The 20,163-nt window shown below is 43.3% G+C and overlaps 1 protein-coding gene across 4 annotated transcripts in view; it reads right to left on the reverse strand.

The window, feature by feature from the left end:
- ZFHX4 (zinc finger homeobox 4) overlaps positions 1-20,163 on the reverse strand; it is a 182,144-nt gene that overhangs the window by 3,787 nt on the left and 158,194 nt on the right. For all 4 annotated transcript variants that reach the window (XM_088799363.1, XM_088799364.1, XM_088799362.1 and 1 more), the window contains exons 7-11: positions 14,373-14,506; positions 13,949-14,149; positions 13,294-13,411; positions 7,384-12,771; positions 1-507 (exon numbers count right to left, since the gene is read on the reverse strand). The exon at positions 1-507 is cut by the window's left edge and continues 3,787 nt beyond it. In XM_088799363.1, the coding sequence (XP_088655489.1) occupies positions 1-507; positions 7,384-12,771; positions 13,294-13,411; positions 13,949-14,149; positions 14,373-14,506 (6,348 nt within the window). The remainder of the gene's footprint in view (positions 508-7,383; positions 12,772-13,293; positions 13,412-13,948; positions 14,150-14,372; positions 14,507-20,163) is intronic.

The following is a 20,163-nucleotide window of genomic DNA, read 5'->3' on the forward strand; positions in this document are numbered from 1 at the left end:
GGCTCTCCATGCCGCACACGGGCGGCAGGTACCCTCCTTGCACGGTTCCGGGGAGCTGAGGTGTGAAATAGGAAGCGAACCCAGGGATAAAGTAGGGCAGGAACTGCCCGCCCAGGAAGGAGGCCGGGTCTCCAGCGATCGCGCTCTGGAGCGCCTGCAGCTGCGTGGGATCCACGTGCGTTTCGCCTACGACTTTGCCCAACACGGAAAGAGCAGATGAGATTTTTTCCTCTTTTTTGGGGTGTTTCTCAGGTTTGGTGGCCTCTAATTCCTCCTCTTTGATTTTTTTGACCTTGTTTGGCTTACTTTGCTTTTTCTCCGATTCTTTGTTCTGCGGCTCGGTCTGCTGTCCTGGCAGAGAGGATGGAGGAGGGGGGGGAGGAGGGGGGGGAGGAGGGGGAGGTGGAGTCTGCAGCAAAGGTTTGGTGGGGGCGCTGCTGAGAGACAGGGCAGGAGACGTAGCTGAAGTAGGAAACCCAAGCATGCCTGCACCGGGAGGTGTTAAAGCTGCAAACAACAACAGAGAGACGCCCACTGTCAGTGCATGGAGCCCGGACGCTTCACCCCAAACACAACTGACCGCGGATGGATGCATGCACGCACGCGGCCACGCCACCCAAGATCTACCCCCCACCCCAGAAAAACCGCCCGCACCAGCGTCTGTGTGCAATAGTGCTTTTATTCATTTTAACTCCCGCCCCGCCACCCCCCCACACCCCCGCCCCCCCCAAACACCAAGGTATGTGCACAGGTTAGCAACATTTCACTCAGGAAACAAGGCTCTCCTGTGATGAGAGGCCGACGGTGAGAAAAGGAACATCTTTAGTGACAAGAACAGTGGTTACTTCTAATAGATACACTTTGCAAGACCTCTATTCTGTTACTCATTTTAACCAATTTTTATTATACCTCTGGGAAGGCAGACCCACCCGTCCTTCACTTGAGCAGTCTGATAATTACCACGCTCACTAAAAGTAATTAGCTATCAAGTAAAATGAAATCCATCTGCCTAAGTTCCAGTAGAAAAATACGCTTCCGTTGAAATAGCGAAGGTGATAAGCTAATTGCACAGCAATAATAAATGACCACTGACGACACCAAAACTCAAATAGAGTGAAGTCACAGCTAATCTGGACCAGGACCGAGCAGGGTTAGGCATGATTTCAGTTTTAAGCGTGCAGGTTCAGTGACTCATTGCCATCTTGGCAATCTGGCTAACGGAGCACTTGATAGGAATTGAATATATTAACACTCAACTTTATCACCCCCCAAAACACGATGCTTCCTCAAGGTTTGCTTGTAGTGCTCAAAAATGATCCCCTTCCCCCCCATTAGAGAAGGGACACTCAGTACTCAGGTGCAGATAACACGTAGGGGTATGACTCCCATCTTCATGCAAGAGACCTTTGCTGGGCTTCAGGTGCCCACTATAATGTAATGGCTGATGATAAACGATTACAAACAAAGCCATCGTTATGAGCTGGACAGTTGGGTAAGAAACGAAATGACAGCTCAGGCTAGAAAAGGGAGTTGCAAAAGTCTGTGCCTTTCCTGAATGTGTTTTTTGGAGGCCACTGAAGCGGCCTGCCAGAGAAACAGACTGGGTGGGTGGTGGCTCATTCTTGACCCAGGGAAGGCTCCCCCCACCAAATGGTCATGACAAGGGTTGCAATGGAGTCCTGCTGGGCTGATGGAAGAATCAACCAGGACAGGATGAATGCAGTTTAAATGAGTGAATAGCTGTAGAGAGAACGACCACAGATGGAAGACAACCATCTTTTTAATATTGGTCAAAGTCTTACCTCCATGCTAAGTGCAACATTTGGGGGTTACGATGAAAAAAAGAAAGAAAAAGTGACAGAAAAAACTGCATGCTTCTATTTCTGCAGCTAGGAAAAAAACACACAAAACTTTCGTTTCTTAATTGGTTTTTGCCTGGCTGAGAAGGCTCTTCTTCGGCTTAGCAGTCAGGATACTATGAAGTCCTCCATATCACTTTCAACTTGACCCTAGTCATGATCATATTAATATCAACTAGCCTAGCTTATTACTGGCTGTTCTTCTTTTTAACCTTACCACACCCAACTCTTCTGTGATCTGCTTTGAAATAAGTTCTGTAGTTGGTTCAGTGACAGTTACACACTATTCTCCCAACATCCTCCAGGGTAAGTGGGGACAGATGCTAAAAAGTCCATGTTTTGAGTAAGAAAATTGAATCCGAGCGCTGCAAATATTCAAAATGCAGGAAAAGAAACAAAATCCTTGAAAGTAACATTGTATTTCAGAGAGAAACTGATAACAGTATCAACATTTTACAGAAGAAGGGCTGGCACGTTTGAAATCTAAATGAAAACGACTTAAGCTTTGCAAGGGGTATGGTAGGAAGAAAGGAGTAAATTCCCTGATCTTTAATCCAAATCAGTATGATAGATTTCTTGTTTCCTGGGACTTACACTTGGCCCTAGAGAAAGCTGCGAAGGAGTGTAGTTGCTTTGGAAGGGCCGAAGCCTCAACTCCCTTACATTTATTTCTATACTACGATGCCTGGTATCTTCATCTTCTTTCTTCTTGCGTCTCCATAAAATTTTATTTGCAAGAAAGAACCAAAGATATGAATACACCTATTTCTGAAATGGCTTCCTATATACTAGATTAGATAATTGTGTAGTTTCGTCCCACTATGGTATTCTGATTGGATGATATTCTATGCTAGTTTTCACTTCTCAGAGGATAATGCATTAAAGTCAAAGGAATTACTATCTAAACACAGAATTTCAGGCATAGTAATTCTGGTGGAAAATGCTTTATTAAGGACAAAAGAGCCTTCCTTGCATTGTTAGAATGATACGATGTTGATAGCCAGCTTCTTTTGCCTACTCATGAAGCCAACCTTTTCTACGTCCAGCACAACGAGACTTTATACTCAATAATTATACTTCTTTTCCCCTAGGGCTTTTGTTCCCCAAATCTAAGGAAATTGCTGGCTCACCTATCTCTGTGACATGAGAATCTAAGACAAGAGAAATTTTAAGGAACTAAGAGACTTAAAAAAAAAAAAATAGCCATGGTAGTTAGAAAGCAAGATGGATCAATAGTTGTTGACTAGGCTGTGGCATCAGATGGGATATGTAGGTTCTATCAAGAGGTCACACAATGAGGTAAGGAGAATTTTTTAAAAGACTACAATAGTCTCCTAAAATCCCAGCTACTATAGTCAAACACTATCAGGGATTCCCAGGAATTCAACACCTTGAGGAGTCAGCTGAGTTAAATAATCAGCTGTTAAATAAAAATTTTCAGAAAAGAGATGCAGATTAAGATACTGAACAATGCACATTGGGCCTACTATTACGAGTGAAAGACGTAAACCTGTAAAAATGTGCAAATCAGAAGTTCAGTAGCCAACTGATGTAGGAAAACCAGAAAGAGAAGAGACACACTCAACGGTAATCATGATGCAGAAAAAAGCAGCATTCGTTCCCGTTCCCTAACTCCTACTCCGATTCTTTGAAATTTAACTGAGAGTTTAAGGTTTATCTTCTGATAATCTCAAACTACCGTCATTTTGTTTGGTTTTGTTTCCCTGAACCAGCTGCCTACTCCCAAAAGTAATGCTTTCAGAAGAAACTGCCTAGCTCACAATGCGTTAGATATGGTTCCTTTCCCTTCCTCATTTCTTTGCTCTAGGTCTCCCAGCAGGAAAATTTATTTTTGAGGTGAAAATAAAACTAATTACATGCAAGGGGCCAAAGAAAATTGTGATAAAATTATTGAAGACTTACTCTTATCTAGATGTACTCCAAATGTGCTAGTAAATTACACTCAAGTATGAAAAAAATGCAAAAGGCATGTTCTAAAGTTCCATGTAAGGAAATTGGGTTAGGCAGTATTTCCAAACACTAACAGAACATATACGAATCAGATTCTGCTTAAAATGATAATGTAAATATGCTAAAAATAGGGACCCAAGTTACTTTTGTATTCATCTTGAGCAAAATGCCAAAGGAAGCTAAGATCCTAAAGGATAAACCGTACATTTAACGTTCTCTAATTTTTTTCCAGGTGCAGAAGCACATGACTTTCTATTGCCACGTTCCCTTTTTTTATGTGATCATGATAGAAAAAAGACAACATGAAAAAAATGTCAAGCAGAACGTAATTCATTTCATTGAGAAATGAGTGAAGCAGGCACATAGGGGGCATATTACTTTTGCAAGGGCCTTCTCCGTGATCTCGAAAGACTAATGTGAAGATTTCTTGGGAGTAAGAAGAAGAGATTTTTGAGAGCATTAAAGCTGGTAAACCAAAACAGCAACTCCACCCAAAAAAGAATAAAATGGGTGGTTAAATCCGAAAATTTAGAGGTTGATCAATACTAAAACTGGACATGTACATGGCAATGAAGTCAATTTTGGGGTGCAGCCTTTGGAATCAGACTTTACAGTACATCTCGTGTTCAACGGAGTCCATTTGTTGTGATTTCCTTAGGATCAAAGCCTTCAAATCTACCTTCGAAGGGCTAGGGCATTTTTAAAATGAAGACTTTTCCATAACTAAATCCCATTAAAATGGGCCCAAGATGAACATGTCATATCCTCAAAGTTTATTCATATAGATAACCAACTAATGTGAGAGAACATACAGAAATATTCTACTTATGAAGCAATTTTCTCCCTTGGTTTCACCTGACTGGTATGTCTAGTTCTCCCATCAAGCAAAGGAGGTATTTGTTTGATGAGAAATAATACAGTAGAAAGATGATGGTGGAAAGATGGAGAAGCACAGCTGCCCTCCATGACATGACTAAAATAGTCATCATTACCCACCACAGGTACATTAACCTCAAAAGGGTGTGAACATGGATGTGTGGAAACTCAGGCTTTCACAGGGGGTCCTGTTGCACGGCCGCTAACGTTTAGAATCTATCTCAAACAACATAACTAATTCAAGAGACATTGCAAAGTGCAGTAGGTATGTTCACAGACCTTTTCTCTTTATAACACTCTCAGGTCTGTTTTGGTCCATGATTTAATAAAGCAACAGATACATGTAACGCTGAGTGAGTATCTGATACATTGAAAGATCCTGTGGCTGAGCAGGGCCTGCCCCTAACATCTTCCTACAACTCTGATGGTTATAAACAGGGCCCACATGTCAGGGGGGATACAAATTATATTTATAGCAGGTAGAATGAGGAGAAAGGTTATGTTGTTTCAGTATTTCGTAAACATCTTCTCTCTCCTCCCTTCTCACTTTCCCTCATATAGGTCCTCTGGATACCAGCTGCAGAGTGACAAAGCGGAGGGGCAGTCAGCAAAGGACCCATTGTCCAAGCAGAGGCCTTCTGATCCAGTGGGGGAGAAAAACAAGATGCTCTGACCACTATTTAAGGGGGTGACTACACAAGCTTCAGCGACCACAGATACTTGAACTGTTCTTAGTGCGTGTAAAATATCAAATTTTACTCTGTTTTACATAACATTTTATTTAATATGGTACATAACTATAAATTTTACATAATTGTTCATAGGTTTTCACATTAGACATTATGTGGAAAACCGCTATTTTACATAAATGACCATAGGCGCTTTTCCACATAAGACATTTTTCTATGTGTCAATGAATAATCACAGTGCTATATAAAATGGGACTAGAAAACGTATACAATCATATGCTAAATAAAATAAAAAATCAGCCCTTGCATTATTCTTAAAACAATAATATCTGACAGTGAAAACGTACAAACAAAACACGGAGTTGTAGCTCTAATATTTAAGGCCAGATAATTAAGAATCTCCAGACAGTGGCCAAAAATATCCAGATAATTAAGCCCAAAGACTTACGGGGGGAAGGTAGTTGGTGTGATAGTTAAAGGAAGGGGCATTGCAGAAATGTTCTTAGGGACATTTCTTTATGTGTATGTATCCTGCGTCTCTCTAATGCCAATGAGTCATTAAGACACAGAACCAGATGGGCTGGCAGTGGCCAAGGGGCCATTTGATATCACTGTTATCATGTCTCCAGAGCTAAACATTAAAATGGGGATATCTTCCTAAGATGACATGGCAAGTTTGGTTTTTACAAGAGAAGAATAAAATTGAAAAGTCTGAAATTTATGTAAAAGTCCAATTTGTGCAAATGAAGAAAGCTCTCCTATGTGTTTTGAAAACTTTCTAGAAATATGTAATTATTTCATTCTAGATAAGTCTCTTTAGAATGTCAAAATTTCTTTTTTTTAAAGAAAAAAAATAACTGTTGATTTCAAAAATAAAAATTGCTTTAAGGGTGATGGAAGGAGAACTGACTCTGGGTGATGAACACACAATGGGATTTATAGATGATGTAATACAGAATTGTACACCTGAAGTCTATGTAATTTTACTAACAATTGTCACCCCAATAAATTTAATAAAATAAAATTTTAAAAAAATTGCTTTAAGGAAGAAATTGTAAGAGAATTTTGTTTTTCTATTTTGGATAACATATAACTTTCACATAACATATAAAACATTTAACATTTGTTATGTGTGGCTTTGTGACTGCCTAGCACGCTATATTCAATTTTTTCAACCTAACATAACTGGATACCTATACTTAGTCACAAAATCAAAACTGCACAAATTATGTTTTTCTTAATGAACACAGAATTGGATTCATTATCTCAGGTCGCCTCAAACAGCTTTACAACTTTGTTTTGATTTAATTATATACTTTGGCTGGGGTGGGGGTGTGAGTAAAAAGGGCCTGGAGTAGTAGCAATATATTTCTAAGGTTGTAAATTTATTTAAATAATAAGCAGCCATGGATGCTACAAATATCAGCATCTTAGAGCAATGCCGAGTTACAAATGATCCCAGAAGTCATATTGTTAGTAGTTGAACTTGAAACATAAGCATTATTACCTGCTATTGTGATGTAGATGAAGGCTCTTAACTTTTGAACTGGCTAGCACTTTTGGGGGAAACAAACAAACAAACAAACAGAAACCAACAACAACGACAACAAAAACATGTTCCTTGGAAAAGAACATAAATTAAGATACCAATTTAGTGCTTCACTTCCTTAATATACACACCAAATCAGTATTGCAATAGACGTATAAAAGGCGTTATTTCTAAGACATAAAGACTTAATGATATAAATAATGAATATATTTCTGAGACACTGCTATGACCTACCTCAGTTTTACTTTTCTGCATATGCTCAGGTTCACTTACTTCCGGGTTATTAACTATAGCCAAGAAAACATATATATTTCAAATAACTTAATGGCTTCACTTACTGAAAGGAAAAGAGATCCGAATGGACCCTGATCTTGGTGACATATGATTGGCGGCCTAATACTACCAATGAATTAGACTGATTCTCCTTGAAATGACTTACTGTTTGAATTTTGCGGGAATCCGGGCAAGGAAGATGGACCGTTCATCCCAGGGAGAAGGACTGGAGGAAGGCCGGGGAGGCCTGGGTAGGCCGCTGGCAGGCTAATGCCATGGAGGGAGCTGCTGTCCATCACACTGGGCTGCTGGACCGCCAGGCCCAGCACATCTGAAGCTTTCTTTATGCGATCGAGTTCTTGCTGTGCCATGAGCTGCCGAACGGTGGTGGGAGCCAAGTAATCTTTCTCCCGGTCCAGCTGACTCCCAACGGTCTCCCTCACTTTTGAAATGTGCTGTTTGGAGAAAATGTGGTCTCTGATGGACAGACGGGCAGAGTACTTCACCCCGCACAGGGTGCACTCCGGTTTGGTGCCTTCTGTCCCACTTTGATTGATCATGAAAGGCTTCCCAATGTTAATCTTGAATTTCTTCTCTTTGGCCCTTGCATTTTGGAACCACACCTGGACCACGCGTTTGGGCAGACCGATCTCATTCCCTAGCATCTCACACTCTTGCATGGTCGGAGTTCGGTAGTCGCTGAAGCACGCCTTGAGCACCTTCAGTTGAAGATTGCTCATTTGGGTTCGGAAACGCTTGTGACCTGGCCGGTCGTTATTTTTGGATTTAAAAGGATTGCCGGATCCAAACGGGTTTGGTGAGCTCGGGTCGGCGATGCTGGACGTTTCACTGCGGTCGGCACTGTCGTCGGGGTCATCCGTGATATAAAAGCTTTGGTCATGCTCACCGTCTTTGTCATTGAAGTGGATGGAGGGGCTCGTGAGAGAGAAGAGGAATTTTTCATCGCAAACCTCCGTGGTGGGTGTGGTTGCTGTTTTGGGCAAAGCGTCAAGGGTTTTCTGCTCTTTAGGCGATAAAGCTGGCTTCACGTCTCCAGAGCTCCCCGTGGTGCTTTCCATTTCAGCGTTGCCCTCATCGCCGGTGGTGGCGTCACTGATCGCCGTGTTAATGGATGACGTCTCATCAAAATCAGTTTTGCTTTGATCATACCCAGCCTCGGCAGGAGGGGCGTTTAAGTTCTCGACATCCTCGGGACACTCCGCTTTAAAAGAAGAAGGGCTTAACAGATTCTTCGGCGACAGCTCCGCTGTTTTACTCACAGGCGTTGACACTGTAGAAGCCAATTCATTCTCACTGGACACCAGGTCGATTTTGGTTAACGGCAAAGACGGATAATCGAAATAAATGTACTTCTGCGGGCTTTCGCCCCCATCTTCGGTGGATATCAAAGGGCTGGGGGGCAAGCTGTACCCTGCCTGCTTTCCTTCATTCCAGTGCCGAGAGCGGATGTGACTTTCCAGGGCCGATTTGGCCTTAAACAGGGCGCGGCAGAAGGGACACCGTTTATGAGACTGGGCCGGACCCACCGCCCGGAACTGGCCTTTCCTTTCCCGGGCTCGCGTGTTCTGGAACCAGACTTGCACGACTCTTTTTTTCAGCCCCACTTCCCGCGCGATGTGATCGAGCATCTTCCGGGTGGGATTCGAATCCAGCAAGTATTTTTCATAGAGTATTTCCAGTTGCTCCGGGGTGATGGTGGTTCTCAGGCGTTTGTCGCGGTGTTGGTCCTCACCGCTGTTCCCTCCCTCCTTTTCGCTGCAGTTGTTCTCTTCTTTGTCGTCCAGTTTTCTTTTCAGGGAAGCAGCGACCGTGGCGGGGGCCGCGGCGTGCGAGGAGCCGGGCTGGGGTGGCATTTGTGACAGAGAACCAGTCAGCAGCTGCCCGGTCATCAGGGGGTTATTGGGGTCGAATATCATGTAGGGCATATCCATGGGCCGTTCCAAGAACGGCGAGTGAAGGAATTGGTTCTGAGCAGCGAGGAAATGCATGTGTTGGTGTTCCTGCCAGAGGTCCAGGCTCGGGAAGGCCACCGTGCACTGGTCGCACTGGTACTGGAGTAGCTGTGGAGGTAGACTGTTCTGGAGAGAAGTCATGGAGATTTGCAGTGGACTGGACGGCACCGGGGTCTGAGAGGCCGAGGGGGGTCTTCCAATAAGTGGGGGTTGTTTGGGGGGCTGGGGCGGAGCTGCCGAGGCCTGCACCGGGTCCGAGGAGGTCGATGCTAACGGCAGGGCTGGCTTGGCGCCTTGAGAAGGGGGCGGGGGGTCACTCTGCTTTGGCTTTTCTGTGGGATAGTCAGGTTTGGGAGACGTCTTCTCAGGTTCCGGTTTGGGCGACGGGATCAGAGGGGTGCTCGTCCCAGAGCCCGAGCCCGCTGCAGGGGCAGCAGCGTTTCTGGCTGCATCCGTGGGGCCCGACGCTGTGCAGTGCTTGTACACCACCTGGTCGGTGGCGTCCATGGAGTCTTCGGTTTGGCTTTCATCTTGTGCGTCATCGTCTTCGTCCTTGTAACACTGCTTCTTCTGGTGCGTGATCAGGTCGAAGATCCGGGGGAAAACCACGCTGCACTTCTTGCACTGGTACTGCATGTTGCTGGTTCGAATGTACCGTTCGTTGGTGAGCTCCCGTTTTTCGTTATCTTTCGTCTCTGCCTGGTTCTCGTAACTCTTCCGCGCTTTCTGGCGCGCATTCTGGAACCACACCACAATCACTCGGGTGGGAAGGTTGAGGACCGTGGACAGCTGCTCGATCTCGTCGTCCTTGGGGTACGCGTTGGTGTCGAAGAAGTCTTGGAGAACCCTCAGCTGGTAGTCGGTGAAGCGGGTCCGAGAGGACCGTTTGCTGAACGAGGCGTCCGATTTGTAATGCTCCAAGGAAGAGGGCTGCGGATCCAGGCGGATGTCTTCCAAAACGGTGATGGGCGGGTTGCTGAAGTTGTAGGGCGAGTCCTTGTTTCTCTGCCGCTCCTTGAAGAGCGTGTTGCGGAACCAGTGCTTGATCACCTTCTGCGACAGGCCAGACTTCTCCGCCATTTCTTGGATCTGTTCTTCGCTCGGGGAGTTGTTGATGTCGAAATACGCCCTCAGGATTTTCAGCTGATCGTCCGTAATTCTCGTCCGTGGCCGTTTGAACTGAGAGTGCCGTAGGAAGTTGGGGTCCAGTCCGAGCTGCTGCTGGCAGAGCTGAGTGAGGTCTGCGGAGAGCGAGTCCATCTGGGGCATCTGGAGGGCCAGCTGGGGCGGCAGGGCCGGGTGCTGCACGGGCTGCATCATGATGGAAGGGAACAGGGGAAGCTCCAGGGACACCGGCAGCTGGACCTGCGGGGGAGCCGAGGGCGGAGGGGGAGGGGGCGGCGGGGGAGGGGGAGGGGGTGGTGGGGGCGGGGGCGGGGTGGGGGGCGGGGCCTGGAGAGGGGTGGACACCGTGCTTGGGATTTTCACCGGCCCGATGGACGAGGCCTGCGGAGCGGCGGGAGGCAGCGGGGGCGGCGGGGGCGGGGGCGGGGGCGTTTCCGGCGAAGACGGCGAAATGGGATACAGCTTGTCGTAGGCCTCGCGGTACTGACGAGCAAACTTCTCTAGGGCGCCGTATGGAAAGAACTGGCCGTGCACGTGTTCCTGGTGACTCTTTAAGATAAGCACGTTGGAGAACAGTTTCCCGCAAGTCCCACATTCCAGTTTATCCGAGTTTTCACCTTCCCCGCCTCTACCCTTCTTTTGCACCTTCTGCCTGTTTTCATTGTACTGAATGACCAGTTCAAACCCAAAGTTCTCCAGGAGCGCCTTGGCTGCGTTTCCTCTGGCCCCTGAAGCTATCCGGGGGGGTGGAAGGGACGGCTCCGACGGTTTTGGCTTCTTCGAGTCCTTGCCTTCTTTGAGTCCTTCACCTTCGCTTATAAATTCTTGCTTTGGCTTTTCTTGCTTTTCGGCAGTTTCTTCTGCCTCCTTGTAAGGTGGCATGTCCTTCATGACTGGGCAGTCGGCACTGGCCAGGTTGCTCTGGTCTTGTTTCGGTAGTTTGCTCGACTGCTGCTGCGGCTGGGGCTGCTGGGGCTGCTTTTGAGACGGCAGCGGGGCCTGTGTGGCCTGGTACTGCTGTGCTTGCTGCTGCAGTATTTGCAGTTGGGTCTGGCCAACGTGATGTTGGGTTTGAATCTGTTGCTTCAAGTCTTCGAGCAAGGACCCGGCCATGCCCGCCACGCCAGGCATACCAAACGCGGCGGAGCCCGGCAGGCCCAAGTCCGGCCCCAAGCTGAACTCTGTCCCGGGGATGTAGAATGGAAAGAGAAACTGGGGCTGCTGGAACTGGAGCAGTGCTTCTGGGGTCATCGGGAAATGAGGCAGAAAGGCTGGGTTGAGAAACTGAGGCTGGAAGAATGCAGCTTGCTGTTGTAACTCGTGCTGAAGTTGCATCTGAATTTGTGCTGGTGACTGCGGTGGGTGATGTGTAGGCTGAGCAGAGATTAATTCCGGAGTTGGCTTTTTATTTAATTCTTTGGCATCTAAGTGGATATCTTTGCTGCTTACTGCTGCTAAACTCATGGACTCCAGCATGCCTTGGCCGGGACTGCTAACGTTGGCTGCAAGGCTGTGCCCCCCGGCCACGTGGCCGCTTGGCTCCAGCTTGGCCGCCCTGGCCTTTGTCTGGTGGAGCACCGACCTCATGTGGATTTCCAAGGTGGAGCTTTGGCTGTAGGCCACGTTGCAGGTGCCGCACTTGTAGGGTTTGTTATCTGTGCTGCTGTTGGTTTCTTGAGGAACGGGGCTGGAGGCTTCCTGCAAAACCTTTTTCAACTTATGCAGATGAGAAACTGAATTATAATGGACCAAGAGAATGTTCTTCTGGGTGAACGACTCTTTACACACTGTACATTTATACGGGCGAGACGGATCGAGGAATTTTTCCATTGTAAAATTTGGCCCTTTTCTAAAAGGCAAGGTCCGCTTTGGTTCAGAGCCCATGTCATCGGGAATGGAGCTACTGTCACTCCCTATAGGACTTGCCTTTCCCTCGTGATCCACCTCATACTCTCTCTCCATCTCCTGCTCTAGGGCATGGTCATCCTGGGCCATACTTTCACTCTCTGACCAGAGCTCACCGTTCACGGGCAGCGAGCCATACAGCTGTTGAAGTTCGGCTTCACTCAGTTCGGGGTGGCCTGCTTCCAAATGTTTTTTTAAAGCCTGGAATGTACGGAAACTGCGCTGGCAGAAATTACACATCGTCGCGGCCCGAATCGCATGATACTGGGAATGTATCTGAAGCTTCTGCATCGTCTTGAAAGCCAAGCTGCAGTGGTTACAGCGGTACTTGTACACGTGGCGGTCGGAAACAGAGAGGGGCTGCCTTTTCTGCGGCTCACTTAATTGATCTTGCAGTGTGTCGGGAATTTTCATATCCTTGCTGCTATTTTTGTTCCATTCCGACGTTTCCATGGGTTCTTTCGTTGGTTTCTGCTCCTCACTCTTTATTTCCACGCTAACCTTCGAGTCATCAAGACCTGCCATACTTTTGTCGTCCATTGGACTTTCACCTGTGTGAGAGAAAGCGCAAAAGGTTCACTTTCAGGAAGGAGGCCTGCTGCTTACGTGCCAATAACTACTGTAAGTAGGAGACTCTACAAGTCTCTGCTTAATTGGTTCTTTGAAGAAACATTTAATGAGCAACTACACCATGGCAAGCATTACACTGGGCACTGGGGATACAAAGGTGAATGAAACATCACCCCTGGCCTCAAGGAATTTCAGGACAGGGAAGAAAAGGAGTCAAAGGTAATTCCAGTGTGCTGCCATCAGTGCAACACCAAGTGTTGTGCCTCTGTGTTCGGGAATTAGAATGCACAGCATAATCTTGGTCATCAGCACTTGGGTCCCCCAAGGGCAGCGACAGATAACCAGAAAACTAATCATGCGTCAAAAAATATGGCTCCCGGAATATTTATTTTCCTCAGTGCTTTTTTTTTTTTTTTAATCTTTCATAATCATCTTGGAGCATCACCACAAACGCAAGCCCCTGAGGTGCGTTTTCTGCAGACTGTGGTCATCAGCAGGCATACCTGAATATTTCCCAGACCCCTCAGCTGGGATGACTACAGGTGTGTCCCGCTCCGATTTTTCAGAGGTGGCCGTTGGCAGAAGCAAACTGTTTGGCATCATGACATCAGGGACAGGCACCTGTGACAACCAAAGGGGTTCATGTCAAACGTACCCCAGAAATCACAGCCTCCGTCACATCTGCAGTTTGGCAGTAGCATAACCCACTTTGATTTTGCCAACCAAAGCAGGGGCATTTTGTGGCTCCTACGGGCTATCCCTTCTAATTTCAGATAAATGCTATTGCAATGCTGTATTGTCCTTTTCTTAAAATATGGTTTTTGTAGGTCTATTTTTTTATACTGATACTCGAGAAAGTTTCAAATTCAATGTGTCCACATGACTCATTTGATTAACATTATAGAGATAAAAATAGGGTGACAAAAATACACGCTATTGAATAAGATACGCCTGTATCACACTGGTTTCTTTTCCTTAAGCAAAAGAAACAACAAATGGACCTCGAAGGGTGATCACTGTGGTTCCTACAACATAGTCAGTCAGGCAGCTTTAAGTAGTGAAGAAGAAATGGATTTCTATGGCCTCCTAACTGCAGATGTTGTGCTGCTGCCTTTGCAGGGCTCACGTCACACATGCATCAACATTTGGTGTCCTTACTGTCATGAGCAGCTTCTCCACACAGTCCGGAGACACGCTGTGCAAGTGCGTCAGATGCAGCTGGAGGTGCATCTTATTGCTGAGGACGTCCTGGCAGAGGGGACAGCAGATGACGGGCTGCACTGAGTGTTGTGACAGGACGTGCATCTGGATGCGACTTTGGTCCCTACTATTGTAGTTACAATAAGGACACTGATAGAACTGGAAAACAGTGAATAAATATGACCGCTCTTAGTTAATGAATTCTGATGACTCCGGAGCCTAGAAGCAATATGGAGGGTTCATTGCATCGCCCGTTGCCATGTTCACGTACTTTTCAACAGCGTGGAATCGGCGGGGGCTCTAAAACTACCAGGAGCCATAATACAAAGTATTACCAAAAAAAACCAGATTTATACAGGAAAGGGCAAAAAGACACACTCACCTGTTCGTGACAGAATTTATTGTCCTCTGTTGGTTTTGATCTCTTTGTTGCAACATCTTCTTCTTTTGCCAGCAGGAGTGGCTGGGTCACCCCTGACACACTGACTTTTACTTCCTTTTCTGGTGTGATTATTCCTGATTCCCCAAAAAAGAATAGAACACGTCAATTTCAAAAGACTAACAAATACAAATGTCAAAACCAGAAAAATTACATGTCTTTCAAATTGCTCTGATTTTAATCCACTGAAACACACACACACACACACACACACACACACACACACACACAGAGGACACTTTTAAATAATGCTAATCTCAAAAGGCAAAAAGCACACTTCTTTGTGTCCACCGACTAAGTGGACTTTATAAATATATTTTAAAATGTACTCCTGTCTCATGTTTAGATAACCCTAGGTGACCTTGAAAGATTCATCAATAACGCTTGCTCTCTGGTGTCTCAGAATGCCTTTACCACATTAAAGCAAATCTATTCCCATTCACAAATGCTAACTTAGAACATAATTCTTTTTTACTAATGTTTAATGACCTATCTCTTGTTCAAAATGCTTGGACACCCACACGTCAAAATTCTGAGAAGAGCTAACTAGTTATAAGTCAGAAACAAAAATAATACTCTTCCATGATGAACGTTGGATTGAAAAATGAACTACATATGACGCACATATCATCTGCTGCTTTCTGTGATTTACTCTTTGCTTCAGGTGTTTCAGCCGTTGGCCATACACATAATATTGTAGTCCAAATCTCAAGAAGACAATTGTTTTTATGAGGTTAATCCAAATATTCAGTGTTAAAGAGGGTTTACAATTTTGCCTAGATGAGCAACGTAATGTGTCGGAGGCTCACACATCAAAGAAGAGAGTGCGATTCTAATTTCCAAATCTAACAGAAAATTCTTTCCAGCATCAATTTTCCCGATAATCTCCTCTGCGAGGCTGGATATTACAGCGACATTGGGTAGGCATGTCACATACATCTCATGACAAACACAAAACCTCATTTACCAGCCATTCCAATCTCATCATAGCGCAGCATCATCTGACCTTTTTTCTGCTGTTTATTATGAGTATTTCTAATTTTAACTTTCAATTTTCACCATCTTCCAGTCAATTTGCAACTAAATTATTTCCAGGGTGAGGACACTATCACTGGACAACTGGATGCAAATACATCTTGAAATGCAGTGAAGCTAAACCATTGATTGCTATCAGACCCCGCGTAAATATAGAGTCTAGGCATAATCTGATTGTATGCTGTGCATGAAGATTTATCTTGATTTTTTTCAATCCACATACGGTTCATATAAATGAACAAATTGCACCTTATTGCAAAATAACCCAGTTTTAATTTAAAAATAAGGTCAAGGATGTTATGAAAACAAAGTAAAAATGAACCAAAAAATAACATTCTTTTTCCATCCTGGATAAAGGTGCATGTTTAAGCCATATAAACAACTTCAGGAATTTTGAATTCTGAAAGGAATTTAAAAGTAATAGTGACTCTGAGGACAGCACAATTAAAATAGAATTTAAAAGACCTAATGACGATAATTTTATTCCCTTGGGGAGTTTGTGGTAGGTACAGAATTCGTACTATGTTTTCAACAAATTACACTGATATTAATTTGTGGATTTACAAACATTACATTTTATTTAAATTGGTACATTTTCCCTACATACACAGATGCCTTGAATAAATGTAGGTTCCTTCTAGATATCTGAAAAAATAATTTATCATATTTCTATTTGAATGAAAAATTTGAGAGAGACTGACAAATTCCATTACATTGATCAAACACTATGCCAGTATCTGATAGCCAAAGATATGTCAGAAACAGGAATGTTTATTTCATAATTAATTCTAGCATCAAAAAAATAGGTTTTTCTTTCTCAACGCAGAACATACTCTGTGCTATTGTTTTTAAAGTATTAAAAATAAACATTCAAAAAATAATATGCTATGTAATATTTGCAAGTAAAATGTACTGCGCAAGATGTCTGATCAAGTTGTAGAAAATGACTGCCATTGACACCAGCAAATGCCCATCAGTCCCTTTCTCCTGTGAGATTGGATGATTTTATTTTTTAAATTCCTCATTAATGAGTCAGAATATGTTCCTTTAAGAAAACAATAAGTCATATTCCCTTATCATTCTTTTGTGTACATGGTAGAAACAGACATGACCAAATTAAAAATTGGTCCAGTTCCCTGTTTCCGTAACTCTTGATGCTTGCAGGCAGGCCCTAGGAAACATATGAGACGTAGAATAAACCTACCAGAAACTCTTCTGAACCTATTAAATGCCTCGCTGTAGCCTTATTTTCATAAGCATATATAGTCTAATATCGGTACTATAAAGGATTTAAAAAAAAACTGATTTCAAGCTTTGGAACATTTTACTATGCTATGCACTGGTGTACATGTTTGTATAATTAATCTGTTATTTTTATGCTTATTCATAGTCATCAACAATATAGCTGCTTTTGAATTTAGTGATGGTCGTGCTACATTAAGAAAATAAGAGTTAAGTTTGAGGGTCATTTCATAGCCATTGTGAGAACTGTTGGCCACTTCAATGATTTTTGGCTACTTAATTAAACCATGATCTTAATGGAAGCGAGGAGCTGCGTAAAGACCATTTTACTTTTAATTAAAAAGAAGCTATAAATAGAGACTAGACCCTCCTAGCTGTAGCAAGGCACCCCAGAAATGCATGCCAGTGATAAGAAGAGCAGAGAATGCCAAAATGTGATCATGTAGACACAAACAGACTCTTGAGAGGAAGGCAGGTCATCAGAATTGTTTGCAAAGTTCACAGAAATTACATTTTATGCATGTGTGCCTTTTCTACTTTTCAAGGTGGTGCTATCTCAGGTATTATGGCCTCCATAGTGAATTACAAGGGCTCAACTCAGGGGTCTCTTTCTGCTTTGTTTATCCTAGAAATATATTAAATAACGGCCAATCAATTTCAGGAAGGTTTTGATTAAGTTTGGTGATTGCTCATAGTTTATGTCTGTAACTTTATTTGAAATAAACCCTGTTTGATACTCTAGACAAAATTTTGAAATGAGATCATAAGTCATTTTGTGTTATTAAGGACATCACAATAGTCTCAAAAAACAATGTCATTTTAATGCACTTAAACTAAAAAATGAAGTCTAATTACAAATAAGCACTGCCAAATAGATGAGCCAATGATTATCTGTCAGTTATGAGATTATTTAACTTGCATGAGATTGCTAATATAAAAATGACATAATTCATTTCACTTCAGATACCGCCTACTTAATAATTTTCAATCCCTAAAACACAGAAGGTTGTAAAATGGTTTATACTCATAACAAGTGAGGAAAATCCAATAACACATATGTACTCAAAGCAAAACAATAAAACAAAATACTGAGTTATTATTTATGAATCAATGTATTTGATAACATTTGAATACTATAAAACGTGGAGATAACAGATGATGTTATTCAACTCCAAATAATTTTAAATTCTAATTACCGGTACAGTCTTCTCTTTAAGGAGACTAGAGTGAAAGGATAATTTTAATTGCAATAATGAAGGTTAATTTCCATCCCTCCTCATGTTTACTCCCTTATTAAAAAGTGGTCCCCTTCACCATGGCAGAGACATATTACATTTTCAATGCAAATGTATTAATCTGGATAAACTCTATATTAATTCTCGTACTGCACAGAGCTATAATTTGGATTATAATTAATCTAAAGTGGCACTAGATTTAAATGACAATATAAATGAGGCATTAGGAGGCTTTTCTATTATGAATGAATATTCAGCAAATATAACTTGCATATTGCCAAACGCTCGTCCTAGAGACTAATGGCAGCAACACTGTACAACAGCTTACACAAACACAATCTTCCTAACATGTGTTAATTCCTTGCTGTCTAAAAATTTCTGTGTTAAAGTGGGGTCACACTGTTTTCCCACCTAACACATTAAGATAGTGATTAATTTATAAGTTTGCTCATAGTTTTTGACATTTCTAACTGACATAAGGAAAACACAATATGTACAGAAATGGCTAGTCCATCAGGAGAAATATTTACAAGGGGAAAAAAACCCATGCAATAATCTCACCTAATTGGATTCAATTTAGGAAGCAGAAAACTTTGTTAAAAGTTCATATTCGTTGTCAATAACAAGAACTGTGTTGAAGGCTGGGAGGTTTCAAGGCTAAATATTTGCATCTCGGTAATTGCTTTTGGTTGGTGCTTAAAGCCCATTTTTATCCCTATAGATACACGTGGGGAGGCATTTCTACAGGGATAAGAATTTGTTTTAAGCAACTGCCACTATGCAATATTCTGCGTCCTCTGCTATGCTCCAGTCCTGTCTAGATGGTACAATTAGGCTCCCAAGAAAGAACAATAACTCATCAGGCCATTAGGGAGTGATGGAGCCCATTATTTATGCAGGGCCGTAAACTGTGCTGGTGGGGATGGAGTACCCGCCTCTGTGGTCTGTTCCAGGCAAGACTCTTCCCTCAGTGGTAAGCCTGGAGCCATTTCCAAGCTATTTCCACAATCCATCCTTTACAAGGTATTCAACATTTAAAGCAAAGCACAATGTCATATACCTGACTATTACGTGAGCACTCAGTGAACTCTTCTATACTATCTGTGTGTCTCACCTTCTTCTGAAGCCTGGCAGGGGTAGAGCCTGCTATCTCTTCTGGTGCTACTATGACAAAGACACCACTAAGCGCAGACAGAATCCTGGCCTCCCGGAAGTAGTCAGGCGGCTAGCCTAGCTGAGGTCCCCCTTAGAGTGAATACACTGACTACCTTGCTATTTCCAATTCTTTTCAAATGAGGCTGAGCTGGCACTGCCCTTGACCTTAACTGATCGCTAGGTACTTCAAATTCCTTGTCAGTAACCTCAGGAGCCGGCTGGCTAACATACAGCTATGGCATCTTTCTTTTTTTTTTTTTTTTTTTACTTTGCTTTAGGCTCAATACCGACCTTAGATCCTCTTTGTTGAAGTCAAATTAGAATCATATGTTAGCCACTATATCCTGGACGCAAATTTAAGTGGCGCTTTCTCACTGGACTCCTGAGAGCAATTTAGCATTGAACGGTGTGCGGTGTGGAGCAGGGAGGCCCTTCAAATACTTCTCGAAGAGAATGCAAAACTAAGATACGCAAAGCCTGAATTACAAATGTGGGATAATTCGGGTTTAAATCAAGTTGCATGTAAAAATGATATTTTGTGCACAACCCAATGTCTTCATAGTGAAAACAAGCTTCTTTCTATGCAGCTGTCACTGGAATTCAAGGGAAAGATAGATGACTACCTGAAACTAATAGGCTTGAACCCGTTTCAGCACTTCTTCTGCTTCAATGAGTCCAACATAATAAAACTAGGTATAGCGTGCAGCAAAAGTAGCCAATGTAATATTCATCGGGACCACAGATTCCCATCTCATACATACAAAGCATGGATGAAGTCATATATTTGCCAAATCAAACACAGAAAAAGCCTTAGGTATCCACACCAGATGTTGGCCTAGGGTTTGTTTGTGCACAAGTAAATGTCATGACATGAAGGTTTGTTTTCAAAGACAGTAGCTTTCATTACTGGGATTTGTCTATTCTAGAAGATCAAAATTACCCAGCACCTAATCCGTTTTCAATGATATTTCCTCTTTCTTAGGCTGAATCATCTGTAAACTTTTTCACTGGATTTTGTTTGAAATGCCTCAAATAGATGCCCTTAAAAAGGGCAAATTCCTGAGTGT

The sequence above is a fragment of the Rhinolophus sinicus genome, chromosome 7 (genome assembly GCF_057876585.1).
Source record: "Rhinolophus sinicus isolate RSI-liver-muscle chromosome 7, RSI-T2T, whole genome shotgun sequence".
Lineage (NCBI taxonomy): Eukaryota > Metazoa > Chordata > Mammalia > Chiroptera > Rhinolophidae > Rhinolophus > Rhinolophus sinicus.